A 17,788-nucleotide genomic window follows, 5' to 3' on the forward strand; every position below is an offset into this window, starting at 1 on the left:
ATGTTTATAATCGCAGTCCATTAAGTTAAATCTGATGTGTTCCCCCGAATGGTTGAATTCCAATGATTTGAGAATATTTAGAAGATATTGGCCATTTTGTTTCACATTATTAGTCAACTAAAAATAAATCTCATAAAACACAAGCCAAAGATATTATTTCTTGTGTCTGTGTTTCCCATTATGCCAGTATGTTTTCCCAAGCCACATTCAAAGTTAACATTAAAACATATCATTTCCTCAAACAGAAATAACCTAACGATAGCCGAAAACTTTTTTCAGCTGCAGGTTAGTATCTCATACTAATATGTTAGCAGAACTCTACATGGGAGTGCAAGTTGAACTACAATGCGTATGTTCGATGTTGTTGTTCATAAATGCCTTTAGTTGCCCCTGTTTGAGACAAATGACAAATGTGAGCTGAATGTTCTCCTTTAGTCCAATGAGCTATGCTACGGCAAGCCATAACCGACCTGATAGTTTGTCTGTATCTCCATCTGATGGAAGCTCCAGAAGTGTGCTGATTTCAGCCGAGCGCCATTGAGCAAACAACACAAAAAAATATTCAGACCTACTTTTTTGTTGTTATTGCCACTGAAACATGGGGCATGTTCAATCACCATGGAAACATGTTGCCCCAGTTGGCGAAAACTGTACCAGCATCCATGTCTGGAATTTTACATTTTATTGCACACCCTGGTGCATTCATAAAAGGCCCCCGAGTTGTTGGGCTTTCTGTTTTTTGAACCATTTAATTGGGTTTGGATGTTCCTGGTGAGAGAGACATACGTTTTGATCACTTCATGGTTCACTGATGATTAAATCTATTTTGGAGACAGATCATTTAACACGGTACTTTAAAATCTGTAGTGAGGCGCTTTTGATCATGCTTTTTAGTATTTTAACTTTTAAATCTGTTCTCAGCCCTCTTCTCAGTGAGAAAAGCACTCAGTGTCGACTGAAGTACATTTGCACCTAGTGATATTAATCAAGTCATTATTAGTAGTGAAGCTCATGAGTCAATGTGCACTTTATCAGGACTCTTTTATTTTGAGCTCCAAGGGCAGTACCACGATCAAAGTGATCGTTTTATTACTCACTATCTTGTTACAAACTATTTAGCTGTGTGCCTCGGCTTCATTACTTTCCAGCTGGTTGGCAAAAATAGGCCTATTTCACAAAGGAACACACTCAATGAAGCGCAGACATTTTAAGTAGAGGGTGAATTGCTCATCACTGGCAATGAGTAGAAGTCACATCAATATCAGAGCAGATAGATACATCCTAGCGTATTTATATATTCATTTTTTTCAACTGGAGGATTTCCATGAGGTAAATGTGGACAGATTCTTACTGCCGTGGGCACTCAGCATCATTCTTATCATCATTATTGTCATAATTACTTTTTGGGATTTTTCCCTCCATGTGTATCTCGCCTATTTTTTCTGTCCGGTCTTCCTCTTTTCTTTTCTTTTTTGGGCTCTCCTTATCTGCTCACTAGGCAACTACCAAACCCTCTCCACTTTCTTCACATCTCATTTGTGTCTCTTTCTTTTCACCCTGCCTCTCATTTATCTTCCACCCTCTCAGTGGCGTGAAGACCATTGCAGCTTTATCAGTGAGCCGCAGCAGGGAGCTCGTCACTCTCCCTCTATCCTTCACTCTCATCGCCGCGCCATCCCTTTTTTTTTTTTCCTCACCTGCCTCATCTTTTGTTGCATTTTGCCATGACGTGGAATATTTAGATTGTCTGCCATCAGACTGGCTTATGAATTCTACAGCAGGTAAGATACGTATTGAACACGTATTTCTCAAGATGCTATTGACATGAAATATTCACCAGATGGTTGGTAACAACCCATGTAATCCAACCATAGATGTCCATAAATGAAGGTATGTGTAATAATGTGTAATAACACAGGGGAACAGTATTGAGCACATGGAGAAAGGGGAGGTGCAAAAAATCACAAGAAGCCAAGACACCAGATGAAATCAACCAGTAATTAGAAAGCAAAGCAGAGAGCTCTCTCAAGACCTTCGCAAAGCTATTGTTGCGAAACATACTGATGTTGTAACAGAAGTATTTCTAAACTTCTGAATGCTCCAGTGAGCACAGTTGGGGCCATGAAGTGGAAAGAACATCAATTCACCATGTACCGGCACACTTGTACCGAGGCATTCCTGTTGAAAATCTCCTGCCATCTACCAGGATGATGAAGATGTAACCAGGGTGGACGATTTCAGCAAGACAATGATCCCGAACACACAGTCAAGGAAACTCTCAGTTGGTTTCAGACAAACAAAATAAAGCTGCTAGAATGGCCCAGCCACCCTGACTTGAATCCAGTTGGAAATCCATGGCAAGAACTAAAGATTATGAACTGTGAAGAGGCCCTCGGAAAATTCAAGATTTGAAGACTGTGTGGAAGAATGGTCCAATAGTCAGGCTTGTTACTTGGCCCAAACCAGTGAGCAAAAAAAAAGAGAAAATCAACATATTTAACATTGGACCTAAAGATGTAAACAAAACCCATGCTGAACATCGGCTTTGACTTGTGTTCTCTGACATAACTTCCACAACATTGCTGTGTGCAGAGCCGAATTCAACACAAGGCACTTTGGATTATTGTGGTGAGTTTTTTTTTTTTTTTTAACCAACTCACTGAATTCACCGGCAGCTTAAAGAAAGTATCAAGAAGTCTGCGATGATTAAGTGTTTCTAAAGTCTGACATGGTCTATGTTTGAACCGCTTCTAGCCCTTTCGTCTGTGTCCCCTTCACATTTCATTCAGACCTTGATGAAACTACACCAAAGTACCTGAAAGTGGACCATGATGCACTTTTGTTGTCAAGATGTCTTTTTGTTTCGTGTGCACCAGTGTGCAGATAGAGCTGTCATTTACAACGGTGGACAACACACCTGAAACATGCAGGACAGAGACCCTTCAAGACCAAGATCCAAGATTTGAGATCACTGTTTATATTTCTCCCCTGGTCACCTCATTTCTCTCTCTAAATGTGTTGTTATTGCTGCACCTTTCAAGGGAACTCAGCCATGGCAGCAGCCCTCTATGCACAAACAGCTCACTGATCGGCCTCAAATGTACATCATTTGTTGTTTGAATGCTTCTATGTTCTGTGCCTCTTTTGAATTGAAGACCCTCGTTTTTATTTTAAAGCCCTCATGCATTTCATAATCCTCCCCCTCGCTCACTTTCTGTTTTTTGTTATTCATACTTCCATACTTCAAACACTGTCCATTTTTTTTCTTTTCATAAAAAGCACATCTCTCCTCAGATGACCTGAACCAAACGTATTTCACACAATTAACTTACATCAAGCAAACAAGCAAATGATATAAGATATATTTTTAGTTCATATTGTCCCCTTCATTGTGCTTCATTTGCATCCTAATGGGTTTTTAGATTTTTATTTATTTTTTTATCTCCCTGTCAATCAAAATCATTGCAGAAGAATATTGTTGTCCCTAAAAGCTCCATGGAGCTGTTATTGGTATGTTACATTTATATTTCTGCCTTCCATTTGTCCCTTTTTGCTCCTCCATGACACAAGCAAACATGAAAGAAGTGATTTTTGTTTATTTTGGAAGGAGCGTGTGGAAGACAGCACATCCTGTTTGATTGACATCGTCCTGTGGCCCCCTTCAGCTGTATGGTATCTACTTGGATGGAACAAATAGAACCTTTATCGTGATTATTGGAGCATGGACAGAAAGGGATCTTACCTATTTCTCAGCATAGCTTTTCCAGCCTTCAACTTGGAAAGCGGTCTCATCAGCCAAGATATGTGAAAGGCCTGTGCAATGGTGCACAGCCAGTCAGGGTGGCTTCAGTGTATGAATGTGTGCTGAGCAATGCAGATAGTAGGGTCACAATTTACCATCAGCTGCATGAATCCACAAACCCAACCTGCCGGTGGTGGAGAAATGATGTGGCAAGTGTTTCTTGGCACTTTTTATTCCTTCTGATCCCCTCTTAATCAAGCATTGTTTGAAGGCCACAGCATCAATATTGTTGTATGCCCGATGGGCGCAATGTGCTACTTTCTGAGGGATCCTTCCAGGGATGATAATGATGCAGCAAAACAAATGTCTTTCGGTAGGTAAATAGAGCAGAACGGGTATCGTATTCCCCTCCTTTTTTCCGAACATCATCTTCTTTATTTTATTTTTGACAACCTAAATGTCCCTTCAGTTCCTGTTACTGCTATTACTCAAGCTGAGGTCACAGATGACTGAAGCCTCTCCCTGCCAATGATGTGAGAAAGGGAGTGCTGCTTGTACAAGTCGCCGGTCGATGATGGGGATAAGGCCGACAGACAATAACTCACACAATGTATTCAAATACAAAAAATAACGCCAGCATGTCCTTGGATCGGGTGAAGGAGCTATAGATCCCATGCAGGCACAAGCAGAACATGTAAACTCCTTATAGAAAGGCCTCACCCACCAACGCATTTTACTTAAAGTCAATAAACAATTTTTTTAAATTTTTAAATTTTTGTTTTTATTTGTCTCGGTCTGTGATGCACCAGATTTTGACAAATTCATTACGCGCCAACTCGTCTTATTACAAGAAACGAGCTGCATCCCTCCTCCTCCATCCCCTCGTGAAATCATTGCGTCGTGACATCAGCAGAGAGGCAATAGAGCAGCCTCATATCCTTGCTGGACAGGATACTGTCTCTCACATTCCCCATCAGTTGGAGATAAAGTCCATCCCTTTGGATCAGTACAACGCATGCTCGCCACTATTTTTGCCAAATGTTCAACACAATCCCCTCGCCCCTTGGTAATGGACAGCTTTCTTTTGACAACTGTTGCGTGCACGTCACAATGTTTTGAGGATTGAGTCGGGGCGACGTTGACAGCTTCTAATGTCCAGATAGCTCACCAGGGTCAGGCCTGACGAAAAAGCTAGACTGGTCTTCTGATAATGCTCTTCATGCCAATTAAACACTAATCCTGCACTAAATGGGAGGGGGGGGCTTTAGATTACTGGGTTTCCAGCTCATTGTACAACTGAAAATGATGCACTTTCATCTCATATACAGCATAACGTGCCCGTCCGTCTTCTTTTTCTTGTTTATTCAGCTCAGGGTCACGGTTGGCTGGAGTCAATTCCAGCTTACATTAAGTGTCATATAAGGTATTTCATGTAAATAAACTGCTACCAGCCCAACACATAAAATGTGCAGAAAATCTGTTATGTGGGATATATTATGGTGTATGTGGTTTCTCATTACATATATGGAGTCTCATTATATCTCACTATAATTCCAGCTTCTTATATCTGCAGTTTAATTCCAATTGTTCTGGTTTCAGTCGATGTCTTTAAATCTCCCCCTCTCTGGTTTAGAGTTCTCAATTCACATCTTAACTCACATACATTATGTTTGTGATGTTGCAAGTTAAAAATTCCACTCCATAATTTTGTTAAGTTTTACATGTATTGCACTTTTTCCCAAAAATCAGTATTTGTAACCATTTGAATTTGATTAACCACAATGTGGTTGCAGTTCGTTTGGCTTTGTTATTCAGTCTGAACTGGCTTGAACTCAAGAGATGTAAATAATAAGTTTTCATCAGAAATCATGTGTTTTTGAACACAAAGTGGCCAGCAAGATAAAGAATGAAAACAACCCAAGAAGATATAATTGAGCCTTAATGTTGTCTGTGCCACTCTCATGAAAAGATTACCCATGTAAAATACAAATATGAACAAATCTCTATAATCTCTATAATATCAAAGGGCTGAAAATGCTGTGTTGTCTTGAACCAAAGCTGACCACTCGAATTCTGCTGAATACACTCAGAGACTTAAGTCTGCGACCGTGTGGCGAGGCTGTGGACGGTGCGCCATAAATTAGCTGATGAAATAAGCATCTGCCCAAAGTGTAATCCCACTGAACCCCAGCGCTCTCAGCATCGCCTTGCACGGTACCGTTTTTAGTTTACACTTCAGTACATCATGCGGCCCCTCGGCTCATTACATCACACTGGAGTGAGTGTGTGAGCTCACATGCACTGTATTTATGTGTTTGCAGTAGGACATCAGGTACCACGGGATATGAGATAAAGGCTGGAAGAGTACAAGTTGTTGCATCATTAACTCCAGTAAGCGATTGCCTGCCCGGCTTGCTTTCCTTTCATATCCTCTGCTTGAGTCCTAATGTGCTTTTCCACTGAATGGAGTCACCTACGATAGTAAAATAATGACTGTGAAATAAAAGAGATTAGGTCTTAAAGGTCAGAAGGTCAAAGAAATGAATTCTGGTGTTGCGCGGCTGTTATTCCTGAAAGGTGATAACCTGTGAAATTGTCGACGCTGGTTAGGATCATATTTACAAAGGCAACAATGGGGTTTTAATGGCGCAGCGCTCGGCTTTGTTTGGGCTTGTCAAACACGTCTTTGTTGCTGGGGGAGTGTGTTTGCACTGAACGTGTTTGATGTTGTGGAAAATGCTCAAAATCCCCAGCACAAGCTGCTTTTAAATTGACATTGATGTTTTTACAATAATAGCACGAGACTCTTTACTTTGTTTGCTTTGGTAAAAGGGCAGCGGCAGTGTGGGGATTGCTCCAGAGACGAGGGCTTTCACGGGCCCCGTCACTTCGTCCGTCTCTCTTCATCTCGCGCCGTCTCCTCTCGTGTCACCCACTCATCCCTTCCCTCCTTTCCGTCTTGAACGAGGTAGAGCTGTTGCCCACTCGCTCTGTGTCCCACATAATCCCGCTTTCGTCACTGCCGCCTCGTCACTGCATCCATTCCTACTCAACATCTCACGACAGTGTTCTCTATTTCTGTTTCATTTATTTCAAAGCGCCCCTTCTCACATGTCTGCTCCACATAGCAATCACAGCCTAACGTCTTCTCGCTTCTTCTTTTTTTTTTTTTTTAATTTTTAAAAAAAAATTTTTTTATTGCTCCTCTCTTGTCTTCTCGTCGCCGTCTCTGTTTCCCCCCGGGGGATGACGATGGATCGCGCTTACAGTTGGTACTGATAACAGCTGCACTCGTAACACTCTTTCGTATCACTGCTGTTTTGTGCAACGTCTCAACGCAGCGTGTGCTAAGAGTGCATTGCTCCTCATCCCGGCGCCCTGTTGTTGGCGTTGTAAAAACTATTCAGTTCCAAGCTCACGCTGTCTACATTCTGCTGGGTTTTTCCGAATTTTGCAAAGTTTTTCCTTTATTGCTCTGTTATCTCCCAATATCTCTAAATTTACACTGTTCGGGCAAACACTAAAACATAGATATAACTTCACGCGGTGTCAGAAACACTCTTGACTTTATGTTCCTCTATTTAACGGCGTCGTCGTTAGAGTCTTGGCTTTAATTTCAGCGTTTATGTAAAGTTTCTGTCGTGTGCAACGCGTTCCCTCTTTACGTTTTATGGTAGCGACACACTTTTAATTGCCTGTATGCCCATAAAGCAAAACTAATCTTATGTTTATTGGTCTTCCCGCGCGCGCGTCTCAATATTCCAGAGGATCAAAGCCATTCAAAATGCTGCCATTCGTATAATATGAAGCTTTGATTGCGCCGACGTACAAAGCCACATTCTCCCCCTCTCCCCGGCTCTGTCCGAGCCTTGATGCGAGCGGTAATTATGCAGGTTAGAGGACACTTTTTTCCATTAAGCTTCTCTCCAGCAGCAACTCTTCAGTAGCTTGATTGCACTGTAATGACAGGGAACTAATTAGCATGACAAGTATTGTTTCCAGTGATTGGCTAGAGACTTAAGAGTTGTCATTACAATATTCTGCATCTCAGAGATTGTTTTTTGTTGGGGGTTTTTTCCTTGTGCATCAGTCAGTTTTGATATGAACATTTGTGTTCAGGAAAAAGAGGTTAATCCACTGAGGGGAGTTTTTGTTTTTGAAATTCGGCCCGCTAACCCTCTTCTGAAAGCGAGCAAGCAAACATCACCTCACAATAATAATTAGTCTTTGGGGGAATCAAAGGAGTGAAAGAGCAGATTAATATACTTGTCAGACTGGAATCTGTGGTGTAACGGAGTGGAAATCACCCCGAAACGTTTTGACCCTGAAATTCCTATCAAGTACAAATATCTTAAATGATCAAGAAATAAAAAGTTGCAGCAGGCAGTGGAACACTTGTATGTCCCGCTAATTTATTTGCAGACAGAGTTTTTTTTTTTGGTTTTAGCTCCGTCCTTGCTTCACGTCACAGAATATAAAATGGCATCCTACAGCCATCCAACATTTCTGCTTTGCTTTACTCTCTATTGTCAGGATCATTCCTCCAGCTCTTTGTTTAGTGTAAGATGAATGGCAGCAGCTTCAAATAATAAATCTTTGTTTTATTATTCTGGTGGAGGTTTTGTGTCTGATGCATACATCAAAATTACAAATATGTCTAAGAAACTTATTTTGTTCTGAAAGAAAGTCTGAAGGCAGGTTTGTTTGCAGATATGCTACAATGCAAATAACTATTGAGTAACGATCCTTTACTTTAGCAGATTATGTATGAGGATTTACTATGACTACGGTTTGACATTATTTTCTCTTAATAAATTTTGTTCAAGTAAAAAAATGGAGTTGATTTTTCAAATATCTCTGTTATTATTTTTTTTTATTAGAGGCATTTAATGTGGTGAACCACTTCAGGTGATCAGGATTACTACGCAGTTGTAGAAACATGTCTACATTAAGGATATTTTCTAGATTTGGATTTTTTGATCAGAATATGAACTAACCAACTATAGCTTGTGCTCCAGCTACATGGGACTGAATGTTTTATGCCTTTGAAGATGTAAATAGTAAAATAGAAATGTACTGTGATCTGCACGTAGGAAAGCGCTCAGAACTCAGGCAAAATGTCGAAATTGCATTTTTTTTTTATTATTATTAAAATTTCATGTTTCTCTATGGTGTGTGGTATATTGTTCTGTGATACACTTAAACATTTATAGTAAAAACACACAAAATCGTGAAACTATAAATCAAATGCTGGGTCCTAGTAGGGATACTCACATAAATCAATCTCCTTTCAGTAACAGCAATGCATGAATCCAGCAGCACATCCAGCCAACATCCTACAACCCACACATCAGCGGTTTGAACGTCATCGGCAAAACAATCACATTAGAGTTTGTAAAGAAATTGACTGGCTTGGCATCACTGAGGTGTGAGGTGTAATGTTTGAGACGGCATGTGTAGGTGCGAGAAAGAAAGTTTAAATGGTTCATATGGCATGACGGCTCACCATTAACCCGTCGTCTGAACCCAGACCGTTCACAGAGGAACAATAGTAGGAGGGAAGAACAAACACTACCCTGTAGAAAACCCCAAATCATCTGTAGCAGAGCACGTAGCAGTGGAATAATATCTGTCTTTTAAAAATTCACACTCTGTTTTTATTTTTTTCCTGTTACAAATATGCAAACAAACTGAGGAACAGCCAGATTTGTTTCTGTTACAGTGCAGACTAATTAAATCCAGCCTTTATTTGCTGCTGTTACTGTCAGCCTCCCTGTATTTGTTTAGGAGTAGAGTGTGAAATGGAGATGTTCATGTCATGTAAATAAGAGCTGTTTTCCCCCAAAACAGAAGAGAAAAAAAAAAAACGTTGACAGAATGTCTTTTCATTATGCTTCTTTGTAAAAAATTCCATTGAACCAAATGGTTCCTCGTGTGAGTGCGTGACACATTGGTGATCTGTTGTCTTTCTCCCGCAGCGCTCACACGGATACACATCCTCGGCGAAGTCTAATTCTTTGCACTCTGTTATTTCCCCGGTTGTGCTGCAGTTGGCCCTGGAGGACCCGGTGCACAGCGTTTCTCTCCAGCAGTACGTCTACGAGAAGCTGAAGTTGCAGCAGGCCCTGATTGGCGACCAGGGCTTCGGGGTCCTGATGGAGACCGTGGACACGGAGCTCGTCAGGCAGCTCCAGGAGTTCCTGCAAGGCCTCTGAATCAGCCGCAGTCCTTCACTACCTTACACACACACACACACATCTTTGCCTAATGCTCCCCTCTAACCCTGTTTTTGAAGTTGTACTGGAGAGGTGAACCATCCCCCGACCTGTCAACTCCTGATTCGAACCTTCCCAACCTTTACCCATGCTATGCCTTATCTATAATCAAATCTAGCCTTGTTGACTGTCCACAGCTAAACACCCCATGTCCCCCCCCCCCCCCCCCCCTTATCTCTTCTTATTTTTTTGGTCTAAAGATTCAAGTGGGTGCTTGAAAATGTCTAAAGTTTTGCAACACTTTGAACCCACCCATATGAAAACAAGCCCACACTGTAGAGCTTCCACTCAATTCTCCTAGTCTCTTCACTTTTTGTGGTTTCAATGTAAATTAGGTAGAAGATTTATAATTGAAAAGAAAAAAGAAAAAAAGAACATGGTATGATTGTTGGGGAGAGTTTGGGAGTACGGAGCAAAAATCCTCTGCAGGTGCCAGAGCAGGAACCTCGGGACTATTTTCTATGGAGAAGCGTGCAGACGTAGCAGAAACACGGATAAACCAAACCTGAAGGACCTAAAGCAGTGTTTACAGAATCTATTCTTAAAACGTTTAAAAAAAAAAAAAGAAAAGAAATGTAATGTAATTTTGTATGTATGTAAAGTATGAATGATATTCTGCATGACGATGTTTTGATTTTAGTTTGTTTTTACTTCATTTTGTTTTCTTTTGTTTTTTTAAATATATAATTTTGTCATAAACAGAGGTCAAGTTAAAGTAACTACTGAGATAACGACGAAGCGTTTATTTTTTTTTTGTTTATTTTTTTCTTTTGAGCTCAATGAGAGGGGAGTTTTCTTAGTTTTTTTTAATGTAAAAGAGGGATTTTAACATGGCTGATTTGAACGAGTGCTGAACCACATTTATATGTATATACATACTGCTGCTAACTGATGCTGTGTCGGAGCACTTTAATAACCAAAAACTGTTTCACGTGTATTTTTTATTATATTTTTTTGTCATGTCCTCACATCAGTATGCTTACACCCGGGAGACGCAAGGCCTTGGAGCTGTGCAGCAGGATTGTGCAAACGAGGCTGCATGAAGACCCTCCTTTTGAATTGTTGCCATGCGTCACTCGTCAGTGCGACCTTACAGACCCATCACGTGTTGTCTGGCGATTTCCGTCAAAGTCAAAATGCATCGTTCTTTTTCCACATTGGTGAAGATTTTAAAATATAGGCGCTTCTCAAAAGGTTAGAATACAATGGAAATATAATGATTTTTCTTTATTGTTCAAAACTAATTAAGAGTTCTCTTTGTTGAATGATTTCAAGCTTTTATTTTGTTTTGTGCATCAGGCTTATAAATCAGAGTGTCTATTTGTCCGGTCTCTTCGTTACAAAAGGTCACCACAGCAAGTGATTGTGACTTTTCATGGCAGATGCACTTCCCGTCGTAGCTGGGAATCGAACCAGAGTATCTTAGTTTCATCAAACTTTTCAAAACGTGTCACGATTGTAACTGAAAGCCAGTGTTATGACTAATCAAATGTGGGGGGAAAAAATCAATTGTACTCAAACTTTTTGTGATGCACCTGTTTTTGATTTGACCAGATGTATTTTTATTTTTTCTTTTCATTACAGATGTTGGTGAGTATTGGCTCTCAAGTTTCTTTGCAGTTGCATGTGAGGTGTTTGCTGCCAAATAGGTCTCAAAAGAGTCTGTGTTTTATTTTGAAACCACCGTTTACTTTGGGTCTGAGATGAAAAGCGTGCGTGCCCGCACCCTGCCTTTTCCTATTTTTCCTCTGAGGAATTTTGGATTAACATGGTTTCCTTGCGAACGTTCGGTTTGGCGTGGGAAGGAGAAGCTCCTGCCACTCGCTCCTTTGACACTGTGATAGAGTTGAGTAGCAGTCAGATTTTACAGCCTTATGCTTTGAGCCTTATCTCTCCTTAAATACACAATACCTTTTTACAGTTGAGTTCACTTCTTGACTACAGTGTAAAATTACTTTACTTGAATCTCGTTAATGACGGCAATCGTGACGTTGTGGAAAGTACATGCAGTGGACGGTTTTGTGTGATGACGCATCTGATTTTGTTTTGATTTGAAAGAAACCCTTGTTTGCTTTTTCCAAAGCCTTCAATAAATTGCAGTTATCAGCCAGAAAAGTTTCCCCGTGTATATTTTGCAGATGCACGAGGTATGCAGCTGAGAACAGCGGTCCTGCTGAGCTCTTGATATTGCTTCTGATAGTATATTTTCTGCTGTCTGATTCCATTGGGTGTATTTATTTGAAGCAGATCAGACACGGTGGCCCTGGCTCGGCTATCAAGTTTAATAACTTGCAGGTAAAGCGGGTGGACTTCAAGGCACCACAAGGTTGCACCATCAGTGACGTAAACCATGGTGGCAGAGGGAAGAAGGAAGGGAGGAGCGCCTCGCCACAGTAAAAAGAGAAATATGGTGGTAAGCAGGGAGTGTACTCTGGAGAATATAGCGATACACAACCTCTGATTGGATATTCTGTGAATTGGATCGAGAGAAAAATCATAGAGAAACAAGGTTTATATTATAGAAAAAAACCCATTGGAATGATTTATGGGATAAGATAACCATAGAGGATTAATTGTCTCTTAATGGAGAAACAATACACACTGGCACAGCGTGTGTGAGGCTCTGTAGTACTTGATACTAACTACGTACGTCCCCTGGGCAAGGCAGTGTACTTAAAGATACTGAAAGAGACAACCAATATATCTTAAAAATCCAGTTTTTGGGGATTGTGGAATGAAGCTGTCCGACCTGGAGAAAACTTGTGCAGGCACATGAAGAACCTGCAGACTGAAAGTTTAGCCCTTATATATATATATATATATATATATATATATTTTTTTTTTTGCGATTGTTTCACAATGCTCGGACACATTCTATTAGTCATTTGGAGATCAGAGTCAAAGCTGCAGTTTGAATGAATTTGGCACGAGCGCTTCATGCATTGAATCACCGTTATGTAATTTCTAAACGTTGTAAGCTGTCAAGCTCGACTGTTTTATAGCTGTATCCAATCTGCAAAACAATACTGCTTTCTCCATGTACCACAAAGGAAAAATCTATAATCCTGCAGCTCTCCACAAATGTTGCAGCAATAACCAAGTACAAAACCTTCAATGCTTACTTATGTATTGTAACAATAGCGCTGTTGATTGAGTATAGACTATGTAATGGAAACAAATCTAAGATACTTTTCAACACACCTTCTACTACTACTCCTAACTTTCCATACGAGCAGCTTTTTCTCGCCAAAGGACAAGGAAACAAAGGCAGTGGCAGGCAGCATCGACCCATTTGTCTTAATTGCTGAAGAATAAATGTACTTCTGGCAACCGGTCACTCGAGTGGCTTATAGACTGCACAGGGATGATTAAGGATTCTGCTGGAGTCTTCACTTCCAGGGCTGGCTTTTCTTCCTCAGCAGCGCTATAAATCCAACGGACTCATTCATTCTTCTTTCTTCCTCCCACTTCTCTTTCATCCTATTACACTCGCTACCAGTGTAGTTTCTTGAGAGACTGACGGAAACCTCAGATAGGCTATCATGAAGAGTTAAGTTAATTCTCCTCTGATATGCATGAGGTTTAGCTCTATCTATTAATAATTTGCATTTGTTATTGGATTAGTTTCAGATTACCATAAGAAATAGTGTTTAATTATTATTTGTAAGACACCTACAACTTATGTAGATTTATTTTTGAATAAATTAATAAAGCTTGTTTGTTTTTCAATGTAGTCAGCAGGGTTTTGTTTTTTTTAACTACTACTACATTAGATCCCCCCCCAAGCCCACCTCTCACAATGTATGTGCTTCATCACATGTTGAATGTCAGACTTTCGTCTGTTTTTCACATAGGAAAATCAGCTCCTCGGATCTGTGGAAAAATGGGAACTCTTTCTGGGTAGTGATTTATTTAGTTCTTTATATGGAGTAGGCAGCTGGTGTTCACTTGTAGATTTGGCTAAAACTAACTGACATTTCGGGTTGTCTCCATTGCACTTATAATAAAGTTAAATATAAAAATATCCGTGAAACCCTCCACTCTTTCCTGCTGCTGCGCCCCAACGTGAAACTCTCCCATCTCACACTTTGAAAGCCGCTGTGGAAAACAAAGACATCTATAGCAAAGTACTGAAACATGTCGAAGCAGTCATTTTGCTTTTTGAATTTCCCTTTCAAAATCAAAGCCAAACAAAATTCGGCATTCACCAAACAAATAAACAAATACTGTAAAACTCTTCAAATGGGCCACTAAATCGGTTGAGGACTGAGGAAATGAAGATTAAGTCTAATTTTAGGTCTATTTCTATTTGCTGTCTTGCAGGAAGGAAGCCCTCAAAACCAGATCCACTCTCACATCTGTTCGATAGATATGAAGCTACAGTTAGTATCTGTAGACACTTGAAAAGCTGGATGGGGCAGGGGCAAACTGCTTGGCTCTCTCTACAAAATATAAAAAAAACCTACATGCCATGTTCATATCAATTAACCAGTAGAAATCAATACTAGATTTCCCCAAACTCTCAGAAATAGACATACGTTGAGCACAACTTCATAATAAATGCTGTTCTCTTTGTAAGACCTTGTTTTCTTGCCGAGCAACAGCAGACATACATCATTCAAGTCTCACAGATTAATGTTGTTGTTCTTTTGTTCTGCTACAAGCTGAAAGTTTATCAATGCTGATTACAAAGGCTCGACACGTTAACAAAACATCAGCTCTCAAAGTCACTGAGTCTTTGCACCGTTCACACTTCTAGTGTGGCTCAATACTCTTGACTGAAATAAAAAAAATAAAACGTGTTTCTTTTGTATTCCTTTTCCCAGTCAAGCTGACATTACAGCTAATAACTTTTTTTTTTTTTGAGATTTGCACAGAACATAACAGGCAGGATTGTAGGACAGTCATAATAAACAGCAGTTCTGTCGCAAAGCAATATTTCACATTTTTCTAACCCACCCTATACTATTCAGCTGCTTGTATTGCATAGCTGAGAGTCTTTACATCACTTTAATCAGCTTTCTACCCTCAAATGTTTGAACAGTTTTGTTCACACCTTCACAAATCAGCTATGCCGTTTCTTCAAACTCTGACAAGTATAAACTAGACCATTGGATATTCAACATGTCATCCACTGTAGTTATAATATAGTCGTAATGCGCCAATGATTCCACCATAGTAGGACTGATATCAAATAATTAAACAAAAGATTTTGTTTGGAGAAACACTTGGATATCATCGCCACAAACCCCAAATAATTAAAAGTTTTAAAACTAAACTTTAGAAGATTGGAGCTCAGCCGCCTCGTCATCGTCTTATTAATACTCCTGACTGCAGCTCTGAGCGGTTCTCCAGCCGCATGGAGGAAAACTAGACGGACCCACTGCAGGTGACGAGGGTGAGCAGAGCTCATCATAACCAGACCACGACCCTCCCCCTCTCAGAGGCATTTACACTGATGTACTACAGAGTAGGGCAAGCTTTATTTCACAGGATGAAACCCACCCAGGAGATCACCTGCTCTCCCTCTTTTTCTTTTCTTTTTTTAATAACACCTTCAACATTAAATAATCTCACAGATAATAATACATCTGTGTATGTGTCTCTCTTCGTGCATACGCCGTTGCCTGATCGTGTCGTTCGTAGTGCACGCCGGCCTTTTGCGGCAGTGACGTGTCTGGACAACGTGTGTGAGAGAGCCTCTACGTCTCTGTCTATTGATTCCGATTGAAAGTGGCAGTTATCATCCGCCTGTGGAAGCCGGTAATTAAAACCTGAAGTTCTCGGCATTTGTGATCATTACATGTCTATAGAATGTGCCTTTCAAGTAAGTTTATTACTTCTGCTGATACTGATACGTCGATGTCCCTCGGTGCTGCTCTGCATGCATTTATGTGTGTGTGTGTGTGTGTGTGTGTGTGTGTGTGTGTGTGTGTGTGTGTGTGTGTGTGTGTGTGTGTGTGTGTGTGTGTGTGTGTGTGTGTGTGTGTGTGTGTGTGTGTGTGTGTGTGTGTGTGTGTGTTCAAATGTCTTGCTGGCATTCGTCACTAAAGATTGTTACGAGAATGCGAAGCCTTCTGATTGAAGTGTCACACCTTTGTCCACTGATTAATGAGTTTTATGGACTCAACGTGACAGTTTCATGGAGGCTATGAACAATAAACTCCTCAAGTTATTCTTACTCGAGGCAAACTGCAGTGACATTGGAATGATTACTGTACACAACAATGGCCCGGTGTGAGGAGTGTAACTGAAAGATAACTGACCGACAATGCCAGTAAAAGGCCTCATTCTTACATTTCCCACAGAGTTGCTTGAAGCTCAGCGTGAAGACCGACTGGAGAGTTATTTTTCATCCAAATCCACTCTGAGTAGGAAACACACCTGCGCCCTTCTGAATGACCACAAGTGTGCTGGTATGATAATAAGCAGCGGCAGATCATTGCAATCTTTAGACAGCAGAAAGCATTTGTGCGAATACCAACTAAAATTCAGTCGCAGGTCAATGAAGGATTGTTTTACAGGGTTCATAGTATTGCGAAATTTGGCTCACAAAAACATGGATCAGCCGTAATAAGTCTTCAAATGTCTATATTGTTTTCAAAGTTGATGTTTTAGAAGCCGAAAAATAAGGCTTAGGAGTCTCACGGCAAAATTTGTAATGACTAGATGACTGGGTCTCCACAACTGCAGTTGTTGTGGGTTGTAAACAATCAACAGCGACCGGTTTGTATTGAAAAAACGAAAAAAAAAAAATAAATCTTCCAGGGAAGGAAAAGTGGTGAAACGATGCCAAAGTCATGGGCGGCCAGTGATGCATGAGGGGATTGAAGGGCCAAGCCAATGGGTAAATGAGCTACTGTCGCTCAAACTGCTGCTTTAGGAAATGCCTGTTCAAAATGGAAGGAGCCAAAGAACACAGTACAGTTTGTTGCATATGGACTGCATGAGCAGGGACCTACACAACATCGTTCCAGTGGCTTTAATGTTATGGCTGATCAGTGTATGTGCACAGTGCTTACACACAAACAATCCTTCCAGTATTTTCATCTCTGGACAATCAGATAGGAGCCAAATTAGAGTGTGTGTTACTGGAGTGTGACAGATATCTGCGTTTAGATGCATGCAGTAATGGCAGTCATTTATTTATTAATTTCTGGATTAGAGCAGATGTTTGAACAGCCTCAATCAGGATATACCTTGTGGTTTTGCGTTGTGTTCTGTCACACAGCCCCAGTATGTTTGTCATACAGCGGCTGCCCTCAGTCATGAACACCATTACAGCTGTCGCCATCGCTCCTCACAAGGGTAGATCCATTTCTACTGTCGAAAAGCTTTTTCCTATACTGCTCGGCAAATCTGTCTTTATGATAGCAATGCACTATGCAGCAGGTCCACCTGGCTCTTAAAGGAAATGGCGGTACAGCACTTTAATTGATTTATCTGACATTGCCATCTAAACATACCCTTTGATTATTTAAGCGATAAAGTACAGCTTGTACGGGTCTCGTGTGAGAGGACTGAGCCCAGACTGTCCACCTCTAAAATATATATATATATATATATATATATATATATATATATATATATATATATATATATATATATATATATATATATATATATATATATTATTATTTTTTTTTTTTTGTTGTTTTTTTTTTCATTTTAAATTTTTTTGTATTTTCAGAAATTGTGAGTGAAGTAGGATCAAGCCAACACTAGAAATACCCTTTGTATCAATGCAGACATAGGGTTAGGGTGTGATATT

General features: G+C 40.3%; 1 protein-coding gene across 1 annotated transcript in view; it reads left to right on the top strand.

Moving 5' to 3' along the window:
• The window catches only part of ipo11 (importin 11), a 116,541-nt gene extending 104,419 nt beyond the window's left edge, over positions 1-12,122 (top strand). Inside the window, exon 29 of the mRNA XM_080467840.1 lies at positions 9,793-12,122. Coding sequence (XP_080323966.1) covers positions 9,793-9,957 — 165 coding nt within the window. The 3' untranslated portion in view covers positions 9,958-12,122. The remainder of the gene's footprint in view (positions 1-9,792) is intronic.
• The last annotated feature ends 5,666 nt before the right edge of the window (positions 12,123-17,788 follow it).

Source organism: Lipophrys pholis, assembly GCF_963383615.2.
Source record: "Lipophrys pholis genome assembly, chromosome: 7".
Taxonomy (NCBI): Eukaryota; Metazoa; Chordata; class Actinopteri; order Blenniiformes; family Blenniidae; genus Lipophrys; species Lipophrys pholis.